This window comes from Dromiciops gliroides, chromosome 2 (genome assembly GCF_019393635.1).
Source record: "Dromiciops gliroides isolate mDroGli1 chromosome 2, mDroGli1.pri, whole genome shotgun sequence".
Lineage (NCBI taxonomy): Eukaryota > Metazoa > Chordata > Mammalia > Microbiotheria > Microbiotheriidae > Dromiciops > Dromiciops gliroides.
Window position 1 is genome coordinate 637,937,135 of NC_057862.1, and position 16,932 is coordinate 637,954,066.

Below are 16,932 nucleotides of genomic sequence, written 5' to 3' on the forward strand. Positions count from 1 at the left end.
GGACTGCAATTCAGCTCTTTTTATTAACTCTGGCCCCCAAGACAATGGGGAGAGGAGAAGACGAGCCAGCGTCTGCAGCACCTCAGGGCTCTCACACCTCCACCATGTCGGTATCCGTCAGTACCTGTCTGGCCCAGTCCAGGAGCGATGGGCAGAGTCTGTGAGGGAGGGGGACAGAGGATAGGGTTAGGGGTGACAGGCCAGGAGAGGAGCACTGCCAGCGGAAGGGGCACAGGGAAGGCTGGGAGACACAAACCTGGTAGCTACAACCTGGGAACAAAGCTGGACGCAGGGCTCTGGGTAGTTGTACTGAAAAGGGGAGCCATCCAGGTGTCTCTTGGGAGGGACCTGTGGAAAAAAGGAGGAAGGTGGGGGTAAAGGCCCCCTTCAAATGAAAGCCAATCAGTCCCAAGCCTCTTCCCTGTCCAATCTGCTCCAGTACAGAGGGTGCCACCCCCCCCCACCCCCGGCCCCTCAGCCCTGCTCTCACCCTGGCTGAGGCCGGCCCTTCTCCTGGGCTGGAGGGGCCTGAGGGAGCACTCTCTGGAAGCCAGACGACACTCTTGACCCTCTTGCTCACAAACTCCAGGCTGGGCTTCCTGCTTCCTGGTCTGTCCTTGCTTCCCCTAGCTCTAAGACTAGCCCTTGACAGGGCTCCAAGCGGCTGCTGTTGGCCACCTGTCCTGGGGATTTCCCACTCAACCCTAGAATGACTAGCTGCTGCCTGGGGGGAAGAGGGAAAGGCCGGAGGGAGCTGCTCCTGTGAGGAAGAAGGTGGATCCTGAGGGCAGGAGGGCTGGATACAAGAGGAGCCACTGCCCTGAAAGAGCAGAGGTGACAGGTCGAGGAGCTCCCGAGATTCTGAAGAGAGTTCCTGGGTGTTGGGGTGGTTATCTTTTAGCAGACTTGGGCTTGCCTCGGTCGAGAAGGGCAAACACTCCACGGCCTCTGGCAACAACAGGAAAGAGATGAGGTAGCTGAGACATCACTAAGTTCTGGAGGAAGGGGTGAAGGTTAAGCTGTGCGGAGCTCAGCCCTGCCCCTGTGCTCCAGCCAGACTGCCCTGGGAATAGTGTTTCCTCTGCCCCCTCCGCTGAGGGCTGCTGTCTCCAGAAGACCCCTGGGACCCTTCCTAGCTCACCCCTGCCCCTTACCTACCTACGTAGGAAGAAGCGGAAGAAGAGGACTGTGTTAAGGACAGGGCTGGCAGTAAAGGCCAGGGGTCTGCTGGGGTCTTCTCTAAATTCTGAAGCTCGGGGCTGTTTTCAGAAACTGGGGCAGGGGGAAGACAAGAAAAGGAAAAAGGCAGAGGGTGAGCGACTTCTATCTCCACCCGCAGATCCCAGGGCCCCCAAGCCAGTGCATTCTCCCACTTCCCACAGGGGTCTCTGACCTGTCTTCAGGTTCTGAAGGGTGTCCTCCTCTTCTGCATTGATATACAGCCTCAGGCCTGGGATAGTGAACACGACTTCTCCCTGTGTTGGCGGGTAGCGAGAGGAGCTGGAGGCTCGGGGAAAGTAACTTCCTCGGTGCTCAAGTCTCTTCTCCTCTCTAAATGAGACTGGACTAGAGGTGATCTTGATGGTCCCTTCTAGTTCTAAATCTTGCGACATGAGGCCCCATTACTGCTCAGCTGCTCATCACTGCCTTGTCCCACCGGGCCAGGGCACCGTTTCTTGCTCCCACCATCTCTCTGTTTTACTCATTTTCTTTCTCTCTCTCTCTCTCCCCTCTCTCCTTTTCCCTCTCCCTCTCCCACTCTCACCTCCACCTCTCTCCATACTGACCTGGGCCCTCCTTCGAGAGTCTTCCCATCGAGTAAGGGGCAGAGAACCCCCCTGGGAGCCCCCCAGCTCCAGGCAGCTCTGGGCCTGACAGCTCAGTAAGCTCCGTCGGTCTTCACACATCTCCTCCAGCAACTGGGACAGTGTAGAACTTCGATCTGGGGGAGGATGGTTCTGAGTGAGGGAGTGCAGACAAATAGCTCCCTTCTTCCTCCTGTCCATCCCCACCCCCACCAGGACTCCCTGGGGTACCTATGTTAGATGGGGTCCTCTCCCTTTCATGGTGCCTGCAGGGACAAGAGCAGAGAGCTGGGCCTTAGTGGGCCCCCAGCTGCCACAAAGCTTTCCTGTAGCTTACGATGAGAGAGAGCCACTGCTGGACCCCAAGGTCTACCCTGTAGCCCTTCTCACTTCCCCACTGCTCCCACACCCTTCTCTCCCACACATACTCACTTTTTATACTCCTGAAGTTTTCTCCGAACAGCTGGGTCCCAGTTACTAAAGTGACAATGAGGACAGTTACTGGGGATTCATTCCCCTTCTCCCCTGGGCAATGTGGGTCAGTGTAGGGAACAGAGAAACTAGGAGAAGGGAAGATAGGGCCCTGAGGCACAAGGTAAGGATGGGACAGAGGGCTTGGTTGGGGAACAGGAAGAGGCAGGAAAATTATAGACCTTTTAGGCCAGGAGGAGAGGGGAGGGGAGGGGAGGGGAGGGGAGCCCCACCCACCCTTCAAGTGTCTTCAAGCAGAGGCCAGACTGATATGAAAGGATCTTGAAAAATGAGGGAAGGTGTCAATGAAGGAAATCAGCGTAGGTGAGAGAGATGAAAAGGGGTTGCCATAAGGAAGGGGTCTGGAAGGGATGAGGGATTCTGGAAAGGAGGGGAACTCTTACCAGCTTGTCACTCCCTCCCTTGGGAGCTCTGTGGGCAGCAGGATGAAGCGATGGACCCAGAGGCAGAACTCCCCATTCCCCTGAACATGTGGGAGAGGAGAGTCAGGCAGAGGTGAAGCCTTCTGAGCCCCTTCCCCCTTCCCCAGCAACTACCACCCCATGCCCACAGAAATGCCCCTGCCCCACTGACCAGTGAAGTCTCAGCCACCTCTTGAACAGACACTCTGAAGTCCTGCAGCAGAAGCAGCCGGCCCACTGCCCTCCTAAAACCAAAGTGCTTCTCGTCCCTGTAGGAGTCCCTGCGTCAGACCATCCCTTCTCCAACCCCCTCATACGACCCCCCAGTGACCCCCTCCCCACCCCCATACCCCTGCCCTTCCAGCCTCACGGTGGAAACCTGAGATCCAGACAGGGCCCCTCACCAGGCAGCCATGCTCAGGGCCTCGGGGGTCACCAGGCAATGCACGCTGTGGGTCCCATCGGTCACCAGCAGGACGGCAGAGGCCTTTCCATCTAACAGCTCCAGGCTCCCTCCCGGCTCAGCTTCCTCAATTACCTGCCGGGATCACCACGGCCACTATGGCCAAGAGATAGGCCCACCCCTCCACCTATAACCACACGTCTGGCCCAATAGGCCTCTTCCTAGACCATGGACAAGCACGCCCTCAACAGAGGATCCCGCCCATTCTCCCCAGGCCACAACCACTGCCCATTGGGTCTCTGTCTAACCCGGGAATGGCCATCCCCCCCCCCAATAAAAGGTCGCCACTCCCTCAACCCATGACCACATCCCTAACCCAACGAACCTCTTCTTAGATCAGGAATGGCCACGCCCCAACACGTGATCCCAACACTGCACCCACAACCACATCCTTCAGTCAATGGCCCTTCTCACATGGCCACGCCCCCAAACAGGATTCCCCCCACAACCCCACTCCCCGCCACGACCTCACCCCTTGCCCAATGGCTCTGACCGGGATACCCAATGCTTTCTTCTTTAACATCCCACGCCCTATTGGCCACACCCCTTGCTCAGTGGCTCCGCCTCTTCCTGGGAGCTCCTGACCACACCCTTTCCCCTTTCACCCCAGGCTTCATCCTTAAGGGCCGCCACGCCCCTCTCTGCACCCTTCTTACCTCCAGCAGCTGCCCGAGCCCCTCTCCCTTCCCCTCCGGCCCCGAGCCCTCTCCCGGCTCCAGCCCAAGGAGCATATCCCGGATCCAGGGCTGCAGAACAGGCTTCCACGACGTCGCCATGGCTGCCTACTAGGGCCGCAAGCGCCCGGGGCAGAGGGGAAGGATGCGCGCTATTTCCCGCCGTCCTGCCTGACCCCTGTCCCCGGAAGAGGAAACCGCTGGGCTGAGCAGGGAAGCGTCAACCTCAGGCAAGGCCCCGCCCCCTGGAGGGGTGGGGGGCTGAGACCCGGGTGGGCCGCGTGCGCATGTGCGGCATGAGTGTTGTGTTGGCCGCCGCTCTTCACAGCCCGCCTGTTTTCAATAGCCACCATTTAACCCCCTGCAACATCTCCGTATTCTCTCCCTTCTGCCTTCTGACATTGTCCCCACCCTGGTGCAGGCCCACATCACTCCACACCTAGACCACTGCGGTAGCTACTGGGAGTCTGCTGCCTCAAGGCTCTCCCCGTTCCATCGATCCATCCATGTTCAGCCATCGAAGGGGTTTTTGTATAGCGCAGGCCTGATCATGTGACCCCCCCCCCCCCCCACCAATTAACTCCAGTGGCTTCCCATCTATCGCCCCCAGGAGCAAATACAAAATGCTCTGTCATTCAAAGCCCTTCATAGCCCAACCCCCACCTATCTACCAGCTCTCTCAAACCTTACTCCCCACTGTTCTCTTTTTTCTTTTTTTTTTTTGTGGGGCAATGGGGGGTTAAGTGACTTGCCCAGGGTCACACAGCTAGTAAGTGTCAAGTGTCTGAGGCCGGATTTGAACTGAGGTCCTCCTGACTCCAGGGCCGGTGCTTTATCCACTGCGCCACCTAGCTACCCCGCCACTGTTCTCTCCGACCCAGATGCTCCATATCACCTGTGCGCATTCCCGAATATAGTTTGTTGGGGCAGCTAGGTGGTGCAGTGGATAGAGCACCGGCCCTGGAGTCAGGAGGACCTGAGTTCAAATCCGACCTCAAACACTTAACATTTACTAGCTGTGTGACCTTGGGCAAGTCACTTAACCCCAATTGCCTAAAAAAAACCCAACCAACGAATATAGCTTGTTTGTATAGATTTGTTTGTATGTTATCCCCTCCATCAGATTGTAAGTTCTTTGAGGACAGGAACTATCTTTGGTCTCTCCATATCCCCAGAGTTTAGCACAGTGCCTGGCACGTTCAAGGCAGTTAATCCATGTTTACTGATTTCTGGAGTGGTTTTTAACATTTTTATATTTTATTTTTCCAATTACATGTAAAGACATTTTTTAACATTTTTACTAGAGTTCCAAATTCTCTCTCTCCCCTCCGACCTCTTTGAGAAGGCAAGCAATTTAATAGAGATTATTGCAAAACATATTTCCATATCAGTCACTTTGCAAAACATAAGCAAAACAAAACGTTTTTTTTTTTTAAGTTTGCTTCATGTGCTGAATGACTTAATCAGTTCTTTCTCTGGAATTAGATAGTATTTTCCATCATAAGTTCTTCAAAATTGTCTTGGTTTATTGTATTGCTGAGAATAGCTACGTCATTCACAGTTGATCATCATTGCTGTTACTGTGTCCAATGTTCTCCTGGTTCTGCTCATTTCACTTTACATAAGTTCATTTAAGTCTTCCCAGGTTTTTCTGTTCATCATTTTTTATAGCACAAAAGTATTCCATCACAATCACATACCACAACTTGTTCAGCCACTCCTCAATCAATGGACATCCAGCTCAATTTCCAGTTCTTTACCACCACAAAAAGAGCTGCTATAAATATTTTTGTACAAATAGGTCCTGTTCCCTTTTCTTTTGGGCATAGGGGCAGCTAGATGGTGAAGTAGATAGAGTGCTGGGCCTGGAGTCAGTGCAAATCCAGCCTCAGAAACTTACTAGCTGTATGACTCTGGGCAAATCACTTAACCATGTTTGCCTCGGTGTCTTCATCTGTAAAATGAGCTGGAGAAGGAAATGGCAAATCACTTCAGTATCTTTGCCAAGAAAACACCAAATGGGGTCATGAAAAAGTTGGACATGACTGAACAACTACTTTGGGATACAATTCTGTATGTTTTGAGTCACATCAAACCTGTGCAAGTATCCTACAAATGAGTTGTACAAAGTCACTTGGCTTCTAAGTGTCCACCAGAAGCATATATTACATACTTACTATGTACCAAGTACATGGTTTGTGTATGTGCTAGGATCTGGATGAACAAAGAAAAGCATATATAGATGTAGATATGTATACATATCTATATATAGATATACTATATATAGATATGTGTGTGTGTATATGCATGTGTATATACATACACACATATACCCACAGCTGGGATTTGAATCCAGCTCCAGAGTTCTAATCCAAGTGCTCTCCCTCCAAGGAATGAGGAATGCTACCTCTAGTTTTGTCTCTAAGAAGGGTAGGGTACTTTTCTGAGTGTTGGTATACTCTGCTTCCTCTCCCTCTTCCTGGAGAAAGTGGCAGTAAAGTGCTCTTGGACTTGGGGTACACGAGGTTAGAGGGGTCTGGGAGGATGTAGCATACACCTGGGTTTGGCAAGGAGCTGAGATGACCTGGAGGGAGCACCCCTGCCCACCGAGGCCGGATTCACCCTGTGACCATGGGGAGTGAGGCCTCACATATTTCTTTCTTCCCTTTGTAACTTCCCCACTGCCAGGTCGCCACCATTACTCTAAAGACTACTAAAGAAATGCTTCTTGGGTGAAATAATTAAATGAGCACCTTACATGTGACTATTTTTTTTAATAGCACTGGTGAAATCATCACTAGCCTGGGAGTCAGAAGCAGTCAGTCTCTCCCCTTAATAAATATGTCAGATTGTATTGGTTTAGGATTATTTCCAAAATCAAGTCCACCTTCAAAATTAGATTTGCCACTGCTGAGGATGATACAGACTTTTGCAATATCCATGGCATGGGGGGGAAAAGGGGGGGGAGCTAGGTGGTGAAGTGGATAAAGCACCTGCTCTGGATTCAGGAGGACCTGAGTTCAAATCCCACCTCAGACACTTGACACTTACTAATTAATAAAAATCAATGTCCCTCTCCTCTCTCCCCTATGAAGGGAATTGGAAGGAACCTTTCATTTGCAGCTAGGTGGCGCCATAGTGCACAGAGCACAAGGCCTGGCGTTAGGAAGACAAGTTCAAATGAGGTCTCATACACTTAAGGGTAAGTGATGCAGGGGATACATTGCCAGGCCTGAAGCCAGGAAGACCAGAGTTCAAATCTGGCCTCAGACACTTATTAGCTATGTGACCCTGGCCAAGTCACTTAACCCTGTTTGCTGCAGTTTCCTCATCTGTAAAATGAGCTAGAGAAGGAAATGGCAAACCACCCCAATATCCTTACCAAGAAAACCCCAAATAGGGTCATGAAGAGTTGAACGTGAGTGAAAAGACTGAACAACACACTTACTGTGTGGTGTGACCCTGGGCAAGTCACTTAACCTCTCTCTGCCTCAGGTTCTTCATTTGTAAAACAGGGATAATGATAGTACCTCCTTCCCAGAGTTGTGAGGATCAAATGAGATAATAATTGTAGAGTGTCTGGCACAAAGTAAGTGTTAAATGCTAGCTATCATCATTATCACTATTAGGAGTCAGAAGGCTCCTCTTCAAATGCTAGCTCTGCTACTTATAGCTGCAACCCTGAACAGATTCCTCTCAGCCCTAGTTTCCCCATCTATAAAAAGAAGGAATTTCTCAGAGATGTCTTTCATCTCCTCTCTGCACCCTATTTTCCAAATATTTTGAAGGGGACAATCCTCCTGTGGATATAGACATGCTGTTTTGTGACATCTGACAGAAGCCATAAATGTTTGTCTGAGGGGACTACTGGGGAGGCATGGAATGCCCTGGGAAAACTGTGGAGCAAAATAAAGCCTATTTTTTATTTCCCTAAATAATATGCATCTTAATACATGCATAATTTAATCTTTTAGAGGGGAAATACAGCTGGCATCAGAAATGTACCATGAAACCCCTATCTACATGGGCAGCCTCTAGAGAAGTGATCAATCAGTCATAGTTAGAAATGCCCAGTCCTGGGGATGGAGTTGGCGGGGCACAGAAGTATAAGGCATGGTCCCTGCCTACCTGGATAACCAAGAATTTCACTGTCCGCCCTGCCAGCAACTCTGGCTCAAGAATTCCCTGCAACCTAACCTGTTAGGGCTGAAAGGCAGCCTCGAGAAAAAGATTGGGTCAGTGGAAAGGGAGACTATGCAACTCCATTTGTTGAGATCATGGATACAGAGCTGAAATGGACCTCAAATATTATCTACTCCACTTAGCAGCCCCATTCTACAGATGAGGAAAGGATCAATGACTTACCTAAGGTCACACAATACACAGTAAGCAGCTCTTCTCCTTGGAGAACCATCCTCCCACCAACTTAGATGCCACTTCATCATGAAGCTTTCCCTATCCCTTCATTGGTAATGACACCCTCCTTGGACCACATAAACAACTTTGTTTTGCACCTTCTTAATTAGAAGGTAATTTTGTTTATTGTAGCTATCTTTGTGTCTTAATGTTAGGCTCTTTAAGATTTACCTGCGGCACTACCCTGTGAGGTAGGCAGTTCAAGTATTGTGCCCATTTCACAGATGGGGAAACTGTCTCAAAGAAAATGACTTGCCCGCAGGTAGCAGGATTGTCAGGCAGGATTGAAACCAGGGTCTCTCGAGATTCAGTCTAGTACCCTTCTATCTGCCCAGAAGGGCAGGGATCTTGGGTCTTCTCTAAATTGGGTTTTCCCCCCAACACCTACGGTAGGTGTTTAATCAATCTTTTTTTTTTTTTTTGATGAACGAATACAGGAGATAGCGGGGATTATCCTAGAGGAGGTCGGGGATGGGGAGGTCTATGCGGGGCCCCTCGGGTGAGCTGGAGGGGAGTCTAGGCGGTGCCGCATCCTTGGGTCAGGGATCCAGGCGTCGGGACTCGGAGGTTGTGTCCTGACCACGATGTCCTTCCCCGCCCCGCGACTCTGTACCGGAGAGGAAACGGGGCCCGCGGCTCGGGAGTGGAAGCGGCGAGTAATGATAGGGACGCGGGGAGCCCCGCAGGCCCTGGGAGGGAGGCTATGCGGAGCGCTGGGGCGCACACCCACGCGCGAGCGCTTCCGCGCGATCCGTGGGCCGCCTGTCTTCCCCACCACCCCCACCCTCACCCCCCAGTTACCTAGGGAACGTTGACTCCACGTTCCATCCGTGCGGGCGTTCGGAGACCGCCCCCTCCTCCACGTAGGTGACGTCATGGTCGGTCCCCACCTCCCGCCGCCCCGCCCCCCCAGTCTTCGGGGCGAGCGGCTCTCGGACAGCGCGGGGAGAGAGGGAGGGGAGAGGGGAGGGGAGAGTGGAGAGGGGGCGGGGCGGGCACTGCTGCAGGGCGCGGGCGGGGGGAGCCGGGGAGGGGCCGGGCTGTGCACCTGCGCCGCTTCGGCCTCAGCCCCGGCCCGGCCCGGCCCCGGCCCAGCCATGGCCAAGCCTCAGCGGACCCCGGCGCGGAGCCCCGACAGCATCATCGAGGTGAAGAGCAAAGTAAGGGCCCCGGCCCCGTGCCCCTCGCCCCCCGCCCCGCGCCCCGCCTGAGTCCCGGCTCCCTTTCTCCATCCTGCACCTCCTCCCACGGCTCTGCGCTCCTTGTCCTCCCATCGCTGGCTTTCCCTCTGCCTGGTGCCCCGCCGGGCATCCTGGGCGCGTCGTGCGGTGGCCCCAGACATGGGCCTGAGTCTGGGGGCGGGAGGGGGCGGGCTGGCCCTGCTCCAGGTTCCCAACCCAGCACACAAAGTCAGCCCCTCGGGGTGGGGGGTCGGGGCGGGGGACGGCCCCAGAGCAGGGGTGCAGAGGCCCTCTGTCCGGGGTTCCTGCTGCTGCTGCTGAGTCCTGGAGCTGTCCCCTGCATTCAGCATCCCCACCACCCCGTGCAAATTGCCTTGCCTAAACCAGCACCTCGCTGCTCGTCTCCTCTCCCCAGCTTACCCATAAGCCTCTGACCCCCCCCCCCCCAAGAGCTCTCAAGGTCCCCTCCCAGGGGAGGGAATACCGGCTGGGGTTGGATGGTCCATCGGAGAAAGGGAGGGGGAGAGAGAGAGAGAGAGTGAGTGAGTGAGTGAGTGAGTGAGTGAGTGAGTGAGTGTGTGTGTGTGTGTGTGTGTGTGTGTGTGTGTGTGTGTGTTGGGGGGGGAGGTTCTGCCCATCAAGATGGCTCAGGCCCCTGTAAAGGACCGGCAGGAGCCTGACTCATTCCCTAGCCCTTAACCCTCCGGTCCCCCTCCCCTCAGTTCGATGCTGAGTTCCGGCGCTTCGCCCTACCCCGAGCCTCGGTGGGGGGTTTCCAGGAGTTCTCCAGGCTGCTTCGAGCCGTGCACCAGATCCCAGGCCTGGACGTGCTGCTGGGCTACACCGATGTGCACGGGGATCTGCTGCCCCTCACCAACGATGACAACCTGCATCGGGCGCTCGCCAGCACACACCCGCCCCTCCGCCTGCTTGTGCAGAAGAGGGGTGAGAGGCTCGCCGTGGGGGTCACTACACACAATCTGTCACTGGGCAGGGGGTGCTTCTGGCTTAGCAGAGACAGGGCTAGGATGTGGGGAAGAGGACTTCAAGGCTGCATATGGGGGTTGATGGAGAAACTAAGGCCAGGGTGGGTAGTAGGTACTCCCTCCCACTTGATGGATCTGAGCACGCTGAACCCTATGTATCATCCCAGCCAACCCTGTCATTTTACAGATAAGGAAAACCGAAGCCCAAGGAAGGGAAGGGACTTGTCAAAGGTTACTCAGGTAATGAGTAGCAGAGCTAAGATCTGAACCGAGACCCTGACTCGGAATCCAGGGCTCTGGATACTGTAGCCGCCACGTTGCTGGGTCCTCTTATCCTCCAGTAGGATTCTATTGAGTCTGCTATTGCTCCTGCTTGTGACTCCAGGGGCACAGTAGGAAACCTCCCCCCTGCCTCGGGCAATTGCTGTGTCTCAGGGAAGGCCGTCCTGCCTCCAAAGCCCTCATCTCCCTGGAGGCTGCAGAGAAGGTGCTGGGCAAAGCTAGGTGGACACTACAGCTGTATGGGGGAGGGGGAGAAGAGAGTGCATGGCCCCAGCTGGCTCTCTGCCTACCATGGGGCTGCCTGGATGGCCAGGCTGAAAGGATGTGCTCCCCAGGGACCAGCTGAGGGCCCCCGCATGCTTTAGAGGCCTCAAGGCAGGAAACAGGATGGCCTGGGGAGCCCAGAGCACAATTCTTGAGTTAGAGGCTGACGTCTGACCAGATGGAGGTGTAGGAATCCTGGGGAGCTGGGGCAAGGAAGGCCTGGAGGGGGAGGGCTGCCTTAGGGACAGCACTGAGCTCTGCTCTATCCCACAGCAGAAGCGGATCCCACGGGCATGGCATTTACCTCCAACTCCCTGCAGCGCCGGAAGAAGGGGTTGCTCCTCCGCCCTGCAGCCCCTCACCGGACCCGCCCCCCACTACTCATCAGCCTTCCCCAGGACTTCCGCCAGATCTCCTCTGTCATCGACGTGGACCTGCTGCCCGAGAGCCACCGGCGTGTGAAGCTGCATAAGCATGGCTCGGACCGGCCACTGGGCTTCTACATCCGAGATGGCGTCAGTGTCCGAGTGGCACCCCAGGGCCTGGAGAAGGTGCCTGGCATCTTCATCTCCCGCCTGGTCCGGGGTGGCCTGGCCGAGAGCACGGGGCTCCTGGCTGTTAGTGATGAAATCCTTGAGGTCAATGGCATCGATGTGGCTGGCAAGTCACTGGACCAGGTGACAGACATGATGGTGGCCAACAGCCACAACCTCATTGTCACGGTCAAGCCTGCCAACCAGCGCAACAACGTGGTTCGGGCTGGGGCAGGCCGCCCTCCAGGAGCTCAGCCTACTGCCCCCCTCCCTCCTGCAGAAGTTCCAGAGCCAGACAGTGATGAGGACAGTGACCTGGTCATTGAGAGCCATAGGTTGCCTGACTCCCTCCCTCCCTGCCCTAATGGGGTGCCTCTGACCCCTTCCCCACGGGACTTGCGCCCCAGTCGCTCGCTTCCTGGCTCTCGAGGATCCTTACAGTCGCTGGACAGTCAGGATGGGGCCAGCCCTGCCCGGGGGGGCAGTCTAAGAGAAGATGGCAGCGGCATCACTCTATAGTCTGGGGCTGGCCAGCTGGACCCTGGGGGCCACTGTCCCCCTTCCACACAACTCTAGCCTCTGCTTGGGCTAATGGACACCAGGGCCAAGAGGGGGGTTCCTGCCCTCGGGCCTACACAGTGGCTCTGCTGTCTCCTTCCTGGAGAGAATTGTCTTCCCTGCCCCATGCCTCTCCCTCTCGTTGGGCAGCCAGGTGGGGTGCTGCCTTTCCACGAGCCTAGGCAGTGCCTCTGCTCTCGTGCCCCTCCCTATCTATAAAACATTAAAGCTTTTCTAGAAAACACTGGAACTTCTCTGCTGAGGGAAAGCACTCTGTAGGGCCTGGGTCACTTCCCTGCTGAGTCAGAAAGGCCACCACTGGTCGAGGCCCACAGGAGCTGGGCTTGGCACGTTCTTCCTTTCCACAGCTCAGGGAGAAAGGGAAGGAGGCAGGGTGCCTTGCAGCCTGCACCGTGCCAAGTAGAAGTGGGCATCATTCCTGCCAGCTCCTCTTGGGCCTCTGGGAGGGGCTCACCTTGGCCCGAGGGCTAAGAAAGGGGCCTGTGACTCCCTAAAGCTGTTCTCTGAGCAAGGGTCCCTGCAGCTGGCAAGGGGCCCGAGCTTTGGGTCTGGCAGAAATAGCTGTTCTCCCATCACCCCCCCCACACACACACACACAGCCAGCAGATATGGCCAAAAGAGCTCCAGCTACTGCCTCTGTGCCCACTGAGCCAGGCATTTCGTGAGAAAGATGGGAGTCTTAGCTTGGGAAGTGGTCAGGAGTAAGGAGATGGGGGTCACTGCTCAAGTCAAAAAAAGGTTTAATTTTAAAACAGACAAATATTCTTAACAGCAGCTGCCTCGGCCTGTTCCTTCTGCCGCCCCTGGGGGAGGTGCCACTGGGGGTTACCGTCAGATCCTGGACCAGGCTCACAAGGGCAGCACCTGCCCTTCCAGGAGCCAGCCAGCTCCTGCCCGGAGGCCTTGCAGCACTGCTCTGTACAGAAGGAGCAGAGGGGCTCTGGTGGCTTTCCCGGGCACCAGCAGGAAGAGCTCAGGAATCCATCTTGACAAAGACTTTGGATCGGGAGAAGATCCTGAGGGCCTCCTCTACCTGTGAAAGCTTCTTCTCCAAATCAGCCTTGTGGCTCTGGGCTCGAAGGGAGTCTGCTCCCGAAGGCAGCAGCACCAGCTCTCGGAGCAGTTCTTGTTGGCCTGAGGAAGGAAAGGGGAAGGGGCACAGGGTTCCAGGCTCCCTTCCTTGGCAGCTGGGGCCCTAGGATTCAGTATAACCCAGCAAACATTTCTCAGGCACCAACCCCACGGAGGCCACTGTACATGAACATTGGCTAGCAAGACTGCAATTGGCAAGGAACCGGGCAGGCAAGAACTGAGGATGCTTTGGGGGAAAAGAAGATAGTTATCTGGCCCCAACCCAGTTTCCTCACCCCCTCCTTAGGGCCCTGCCTAGTCCCCCAGACCCTCATTGGCCCGGACACTCACTCTGGAGAAGGGAGTTCAAGGTATCCAGGCGCTGACTCTCAGGCATCATGGTGTGACCTGGAGGTATGTCAGGGTCGGGCTGGTTCCGCTGGCGCTCCTCAGCTTCCCGGCGCCACAGATCTTTACGTTCCACCAGGCTACCAAAGGGCAGAGCGAGTGGCTACTCTGTCCCCGAATGCCCAGACCAGACCCAATGGCCTCCCTCAGCCATTCACAAAGGTGGTGCAGAGGACTGGAGCTCTGCCTCCCTACTGTGGACACAGGTCCGCCCTCTGCCCTCCTTTCTGACGAAGGCTGAGGAGATCCCCGATGGGGCCGGAGGGCGCAGGGCACAGAGAAGAGACAAGGGAGCACCTACTAATGGGGCACGTGGCCCTTCTGCCGGGCGTTGTACTCCTCCTGGGCCCGCCGCTGCTGCTCCTGGACCTCGGCCAGACACTGGAGAGAGCGTGACCGCCGCTGAGGAGTGACCTTGGCCATCCGGGCATTATGGGTGATGAAGTTCACAGCTGGACACTGCCTCTACAGGGAAGAGGAGCAGGATAGAGGGTGGGAGTCTTGGGGCTGCAGCAGGAAGGAGGCGGGAAAGAGAGACAGCCTAGAACACGAGGGAGCCGGGAAGCTTGTGGCTTGGAGTCCTTTCTCCCATGCCGGGCCGTCCCGCTCTTTCCCTCTTCCCAGCCCCAGCAGCCCGGGCAGACGCATCACCTTGGCACCAGGGCCTGGCCGTGGGGACCCATCAGTACCGGGCAAAGCCAGGCCCATAGAAGCCACACGACGAGGCTGTGCCCCAGGTCCACAGTGGGAATTTGCGGGCAGGAAGGCCGGAGGCTCGGGCCCAGAGGTAGAGGACCGCTCCTGGGAGAAGCAGAGAGGCTCTGTGAGGCAGGATCTGCAGCCCTCGGCCCAGCCAGTGGGGCAGAGGAGAAGCTTAGAAGCCAGCCAGCCAGGGTCTGGGGGCCCGAGGTACCTGCAGCTTGTATCTCAGCCGGGACTCTACTTTGTCATACTTGGGTGACCGCCAAAGGGCCTTGACAGGCTTGGGCCCGCTCTGCTCTTGTCCCCTCTCTTGTTCCTGCCACCGCTTCTGGATCTCCCGGATCCGCCGCACGTTTTCCTTCTCATGGTTTTTCAGGTTTTTTCCTGGGCATCAGGGAGATACTGCCAGGCCTGCCCTACAGATATCGAGGCCTGAACTCTGAACCCCGGGCAATTTCCCAAGTTCTCATAGGCTGTTTAAGCAGCAAAGAAGCTTAGACATCATCAGGTCCAAGCCTCTCTCCTTTTATAGAAGAGGAAATTGAGGCCCCACCATGTGACTTGTCCAGCATCAAATGGGCCACAATGGAAGATGCCCATGTCCTGACACCAAATGTGCTGCCTCTCACTATGCTACGCCCCTGAGGCAACTAAAGGTCAGCGATTTGCCCCAAGTTCCACGCAGAGTTGGCCCCAGCCCCTGGTCCCCGAACTTCCCAGTCTAGTGGATTTTGTGGTCCTAGCCTGGGGGAAGTTACTGCCTCCCTCAGAGGGCCTGGTCTTCCTGGCTTCCCATCCCACTCCCCAAAGCCTGAGGTAAGCGGCAGTGAGTGAAGGGAAGCTCTCTTGGTGCAGCCGGACAGGCTGCTGCTCTTAGCACTTACTTTTGGACAGGGGCTCCCTGCCCAGCGACACCTCCTGGAGCTGTAACAGAACACCCACCAGACTCTGCGGGGGTCCAGGGCAAATGCGAGCAGGCTGCGGCAGGGAGGCACCTTGCCAGGGAGGCTCCAGGCCTAGCTTCAGAGCACTTCCTTCGAAGCTTCGGGCTGGAAGTAAGCAGGAGAAGGGTGGTGCTAGAATAATTGTAACTCACAGGTACAGAACATATCTCTGTGAGGGCTGAAGAGCACTTTGCTTGGAACCACCTGTGAAGCAGGGGCATAAAAATCATGATTTTACATGATCACAACCGCATTCTGTGCATCCACTGTACTTTTTCATTTATTTTTAAAACAATTTTAAAATTTAAAAAAAAAAGGTTTTGACTTCCAAATTCTTTCCCTTTCTCCCCTCTCCGGTCCTTGAGGAGACAAGCGATTTGATATAGATTATACAGATTTTCACATTAGCCATGGTGCAAAAGAATATCACACATTTCACAAATACAGTGGGGCTCCCGCCCCATTCCACCAAGCAGGGTCCCAAGGGGGTGGGGGTGTCCTGCTGCGGCCGCTTACCTGTGCCTGGGCGCTTGTAGTAGTCGGGGAACAGGGTGGGGTCAGGGGGGATAGGCCCCGAGAGCTTGGAGGGTCCCTCGCACATAGCGTGGGTTTCGGCAGCTAAAAGGGAGCACGAGTTGGGGTTTAGGGGCTGGTGGGCTCAGAGCCCGGCTCTAAGACCAGTCCCCCCCCCAATACTGCCCCGCCCCCACTCGACCCCCAGATCCCTGCCTCCTCCCCCACGCGGCCCCGCCCCCTCCCGCCAAAGGTCTGGACCACTTCCCACCCCTTCCCCCTTCTCACCCCCTCCCCACCCCCGTGCCGACCCGCCTGGTCTGGAGGGCCGCAGGCCAACAGACCCCCCCCCCCCACACACACACACCTCTATCCTCCTCTTCGGGTCACAAGTACCCGCTTTCGTACCTATCTAGGCACCATCCAGGTCGCAGGCTTTTGCTGCGCCAGGGCCCACCCGGGAGTTGGTGTCGCTTAGCAACACCAGTTTCCTGTTTGGGGGGGGGGGGAAGGAGGAAGGAAAAAAAAAAATCCCTGGAGAGCAGGGTATTCTGGGATTTGTAGTTCAAAGGATTTAGAGTGCTTCTGTCTGCTACCCTTCCCCCATCGATGATAATAATGATGGGGCAGCTAGGTGGCGCAGTGGATAGAGCACTGGCCCTGGATTCAGGAGGATCTGAGTTCAAATCCGGATTCAGACACTTAACACTTACTAGCTGTGTGACCCTGGGCAAGTCACTTAACCCCAATTGCCTCACAAAAAAACAAACAAACAAACAAAACAAAACAAAAGATGATAATAATGATGGGGATAATAATAACTAACACTTAAATAGCGCCAACCATGCATGAGCCATGAGGTCACGAAGAGGTGACACACTTGAACAACAATAAAAACCGTGCCAGGCACTGGGCTAAGTGATTTACAATGATCTCATTTGATCTGGAAAAACAACCCTGCAAAGTAGGTGCTGATATCATCCCCATTTCACAGATGAAGAAACTGAGGCAAACCGACTTGTTCAAAGTCACCCAGCTCCTTGGTGTCTAAGGCCAGTTTTGAACCCGGGTTTCCAGGCCCAACACTGTCCACTGCAACATCTAGCTGTCCCCTATAGATGGGGAAACTGAGGCCCAGAGAGAGGAAGTGGCCTGCCCAGAGTCACAGGGGGGAATCAGTATTTATTGGCTACTTAGTTAATTTCCAACACTTTTTTT

General features: G+C 55.2%; 3 protein-coding genes across 7 annotated transcripts; 1 reads left to right on the plus strand and 2 right to left on the minus strand.

Annotated features, from left to right (window-relative positions):
• Positions 1-4: 4 nt before the first annotated feature.
• ACD (ACD shelterin complex subunit and telomerase recruitment factor) lies at positions 5-4,351 on the minus strand. 3 transcript variants are annotated; one of them, XM_043990082.1, is made up of 12 exons: positions 4,275-4,351; positions 3,103-3,236; positions 2,871-2,967; positions 2,681-2,760; positions 2,238-2,282; positions 2,037-2,071; positions 1,788-1,942; positions 1,394-1,475; positions 1,159-1,272; positions 491-948; positions 257-348; positions 5-158 (listed from the first exon to the last, which is right to left on the minus strand). In XM_043990082.1, the coding sequence occupies exons 2-12, from the start codon at positions 3,111-3,113 to the stop codon at positions 92-94; spliced, it is 1,236 nt and encodes a 411-aa protein (XP_043846017.1). In that variant the 5' UTR covers positions 3,114-3,236; positions 4,275-4,351; the 3' UTR covers positions 5-91. The 3 variants fall into 3 exon arrangements, with proteins under 3 accessions (XP_043846017.1, XP_043846015.1, XP_043846016.1); XM_043990080.1 differs by lacking the exon at positions 4,275-4,351 and adding an exon at positions 3,818-4,051; XM_043990081.1 differs by lacking the exon at positions 4,275-4,351 and adding an exon at positions 3,487-3,808.
• A 4,910-nt stretch (positions 4,352-9,261) lies between these two features.
• PARD6A (par-6 family cell polarity regulator alpha) lies at positions 9,262-12,658 on the plus strand. 2 transcript variants are annotated; one of them, XM_043989168.1, is made up of 3 exons: positions 9,262-9,411; positions 10,155-10,377; positions 11,241-12,658. In XM_043989168.1, the coding sequence occupies exons 1-3, from the start codon at positions 9,349-9,351 to the stop codon at positions 12,014-12,016; spliced, it is 1,062 nt and encodes a 353-aa protein (XP_043845103.1). In that variant the 5' UTR covers positions 9,262-9,348; the 3' UTR covers positions 12,017-12,658. The 2 variants fall into 2 exon arrangements, with proteins under 2 accessions (XP_043845103.1, XP_043845104.1); XM_043989169.1 differs by having other exon boundaries at positions 9,262-9,399.
• Positions 12,659-12,799: 141 nt separating this feature from the next.
• Positions 12,800-16,206, minus strand: ENKD1 (enkurin domain containing 1). Of its 2 annotated transcripts, none has more exons than XM_043989172.1 (8): positions 16,082-16,206; positions 15,718-15,819; positions 15,142-15,306; positions 14,469-14,641; positions 14,207-14,356; positions 13,857-14,020; positions 13,499-13,635; positions 12,800-13,210 (listed from the first exon to the last, which is right to left on the minus strand). In XM_043989172.1, exons 2-8 carry the CDS (start codon positions 15,800-15,802, stop codon positions 13,050-13,052), a joined length of 1,035 nt encoding a protein of 344 aa, XP_043845107.1. In that variant the 5' UTR covers positions 15,803-15,819; positions 16,082-16,206; the 3' UTR covers positions 12,800-13,049. The 2 variants fall into 2 exon arrangements, with proteins under 2 accessions (XP_043845107.1, XP_043845106.1); XM_043989171.1 differs by having other exon boundaries at positions 16,123-16,201.
• Positions 16,207-16,932: the final 726 nt, after the last annotated feature.

Bases quoted from the DNA above. Each gene is read 5' to 3' on its own strand.
- ACD (XM_043990080.1), bottom strand. From the start codon at position 3,937: ATGGCGACGTCGTGGAAGCCTGTTCTGCAGCCCTGGATCCGGGATATG. The intron at 2,283-2,680 runs GTAAGAGTTCCC...TTGTCACTTTAG, and splicing joins AGGGAGGGAGTGACAAGCTG to TAACTGGGACCCAGCTGTTC. The intron at 1,476-1,787 runs GTCAGTATGGAG...CCGCCAACACAG, and splicing joins ACTCTCGAAGGAGGGCCCAG to GGAGAAGTCGTGTTCACTAT.
- PARD6A (XM_043989168.1), top strand. From the start codon at position 9,349: ATGGCCAAGCCTCAGCGGACCCCGGCGCGGAGCCCCGACAGCATCATC. The intron at 9,412-10,154 runs GTAAGGGCCCCG...CCCTCCCCTCAG, and splicing joins TCATCGAGGTGAAGAGCAAA to TTCGATGCTGAGTTCCGGCG. The intron at 10,378-11,240 runs GTGAGAGGCTCG...ATCCCACAGCAG, and splicing joins CCTGCTTGTGCAGAAGAGGG to AAGCGGATCCCACGGGCATG.
- ENKD1 (XM_043989172.1), bottom strand. From the start codon at position 15,802: ATGTGCGAGGGACCCTCCAAGCTCTCGGGGCCTATCCCCCCTGACCCC. The intron at 14,357-14,468 runs GTACCTCGGGCC...TGCTTCTCCCAG, and splicing joins GGCTGAGATACAAGCTGCAG to GAGCGGTCCTCTACCTCTGG. The intron at 13,636-13,856 runs GTAGGTGCTCCC...GCCCTTTGGTAG, and splicing joins AAGGGCCACGTGCCCCATTA to CCTGGTGGAACGTAAAGATC.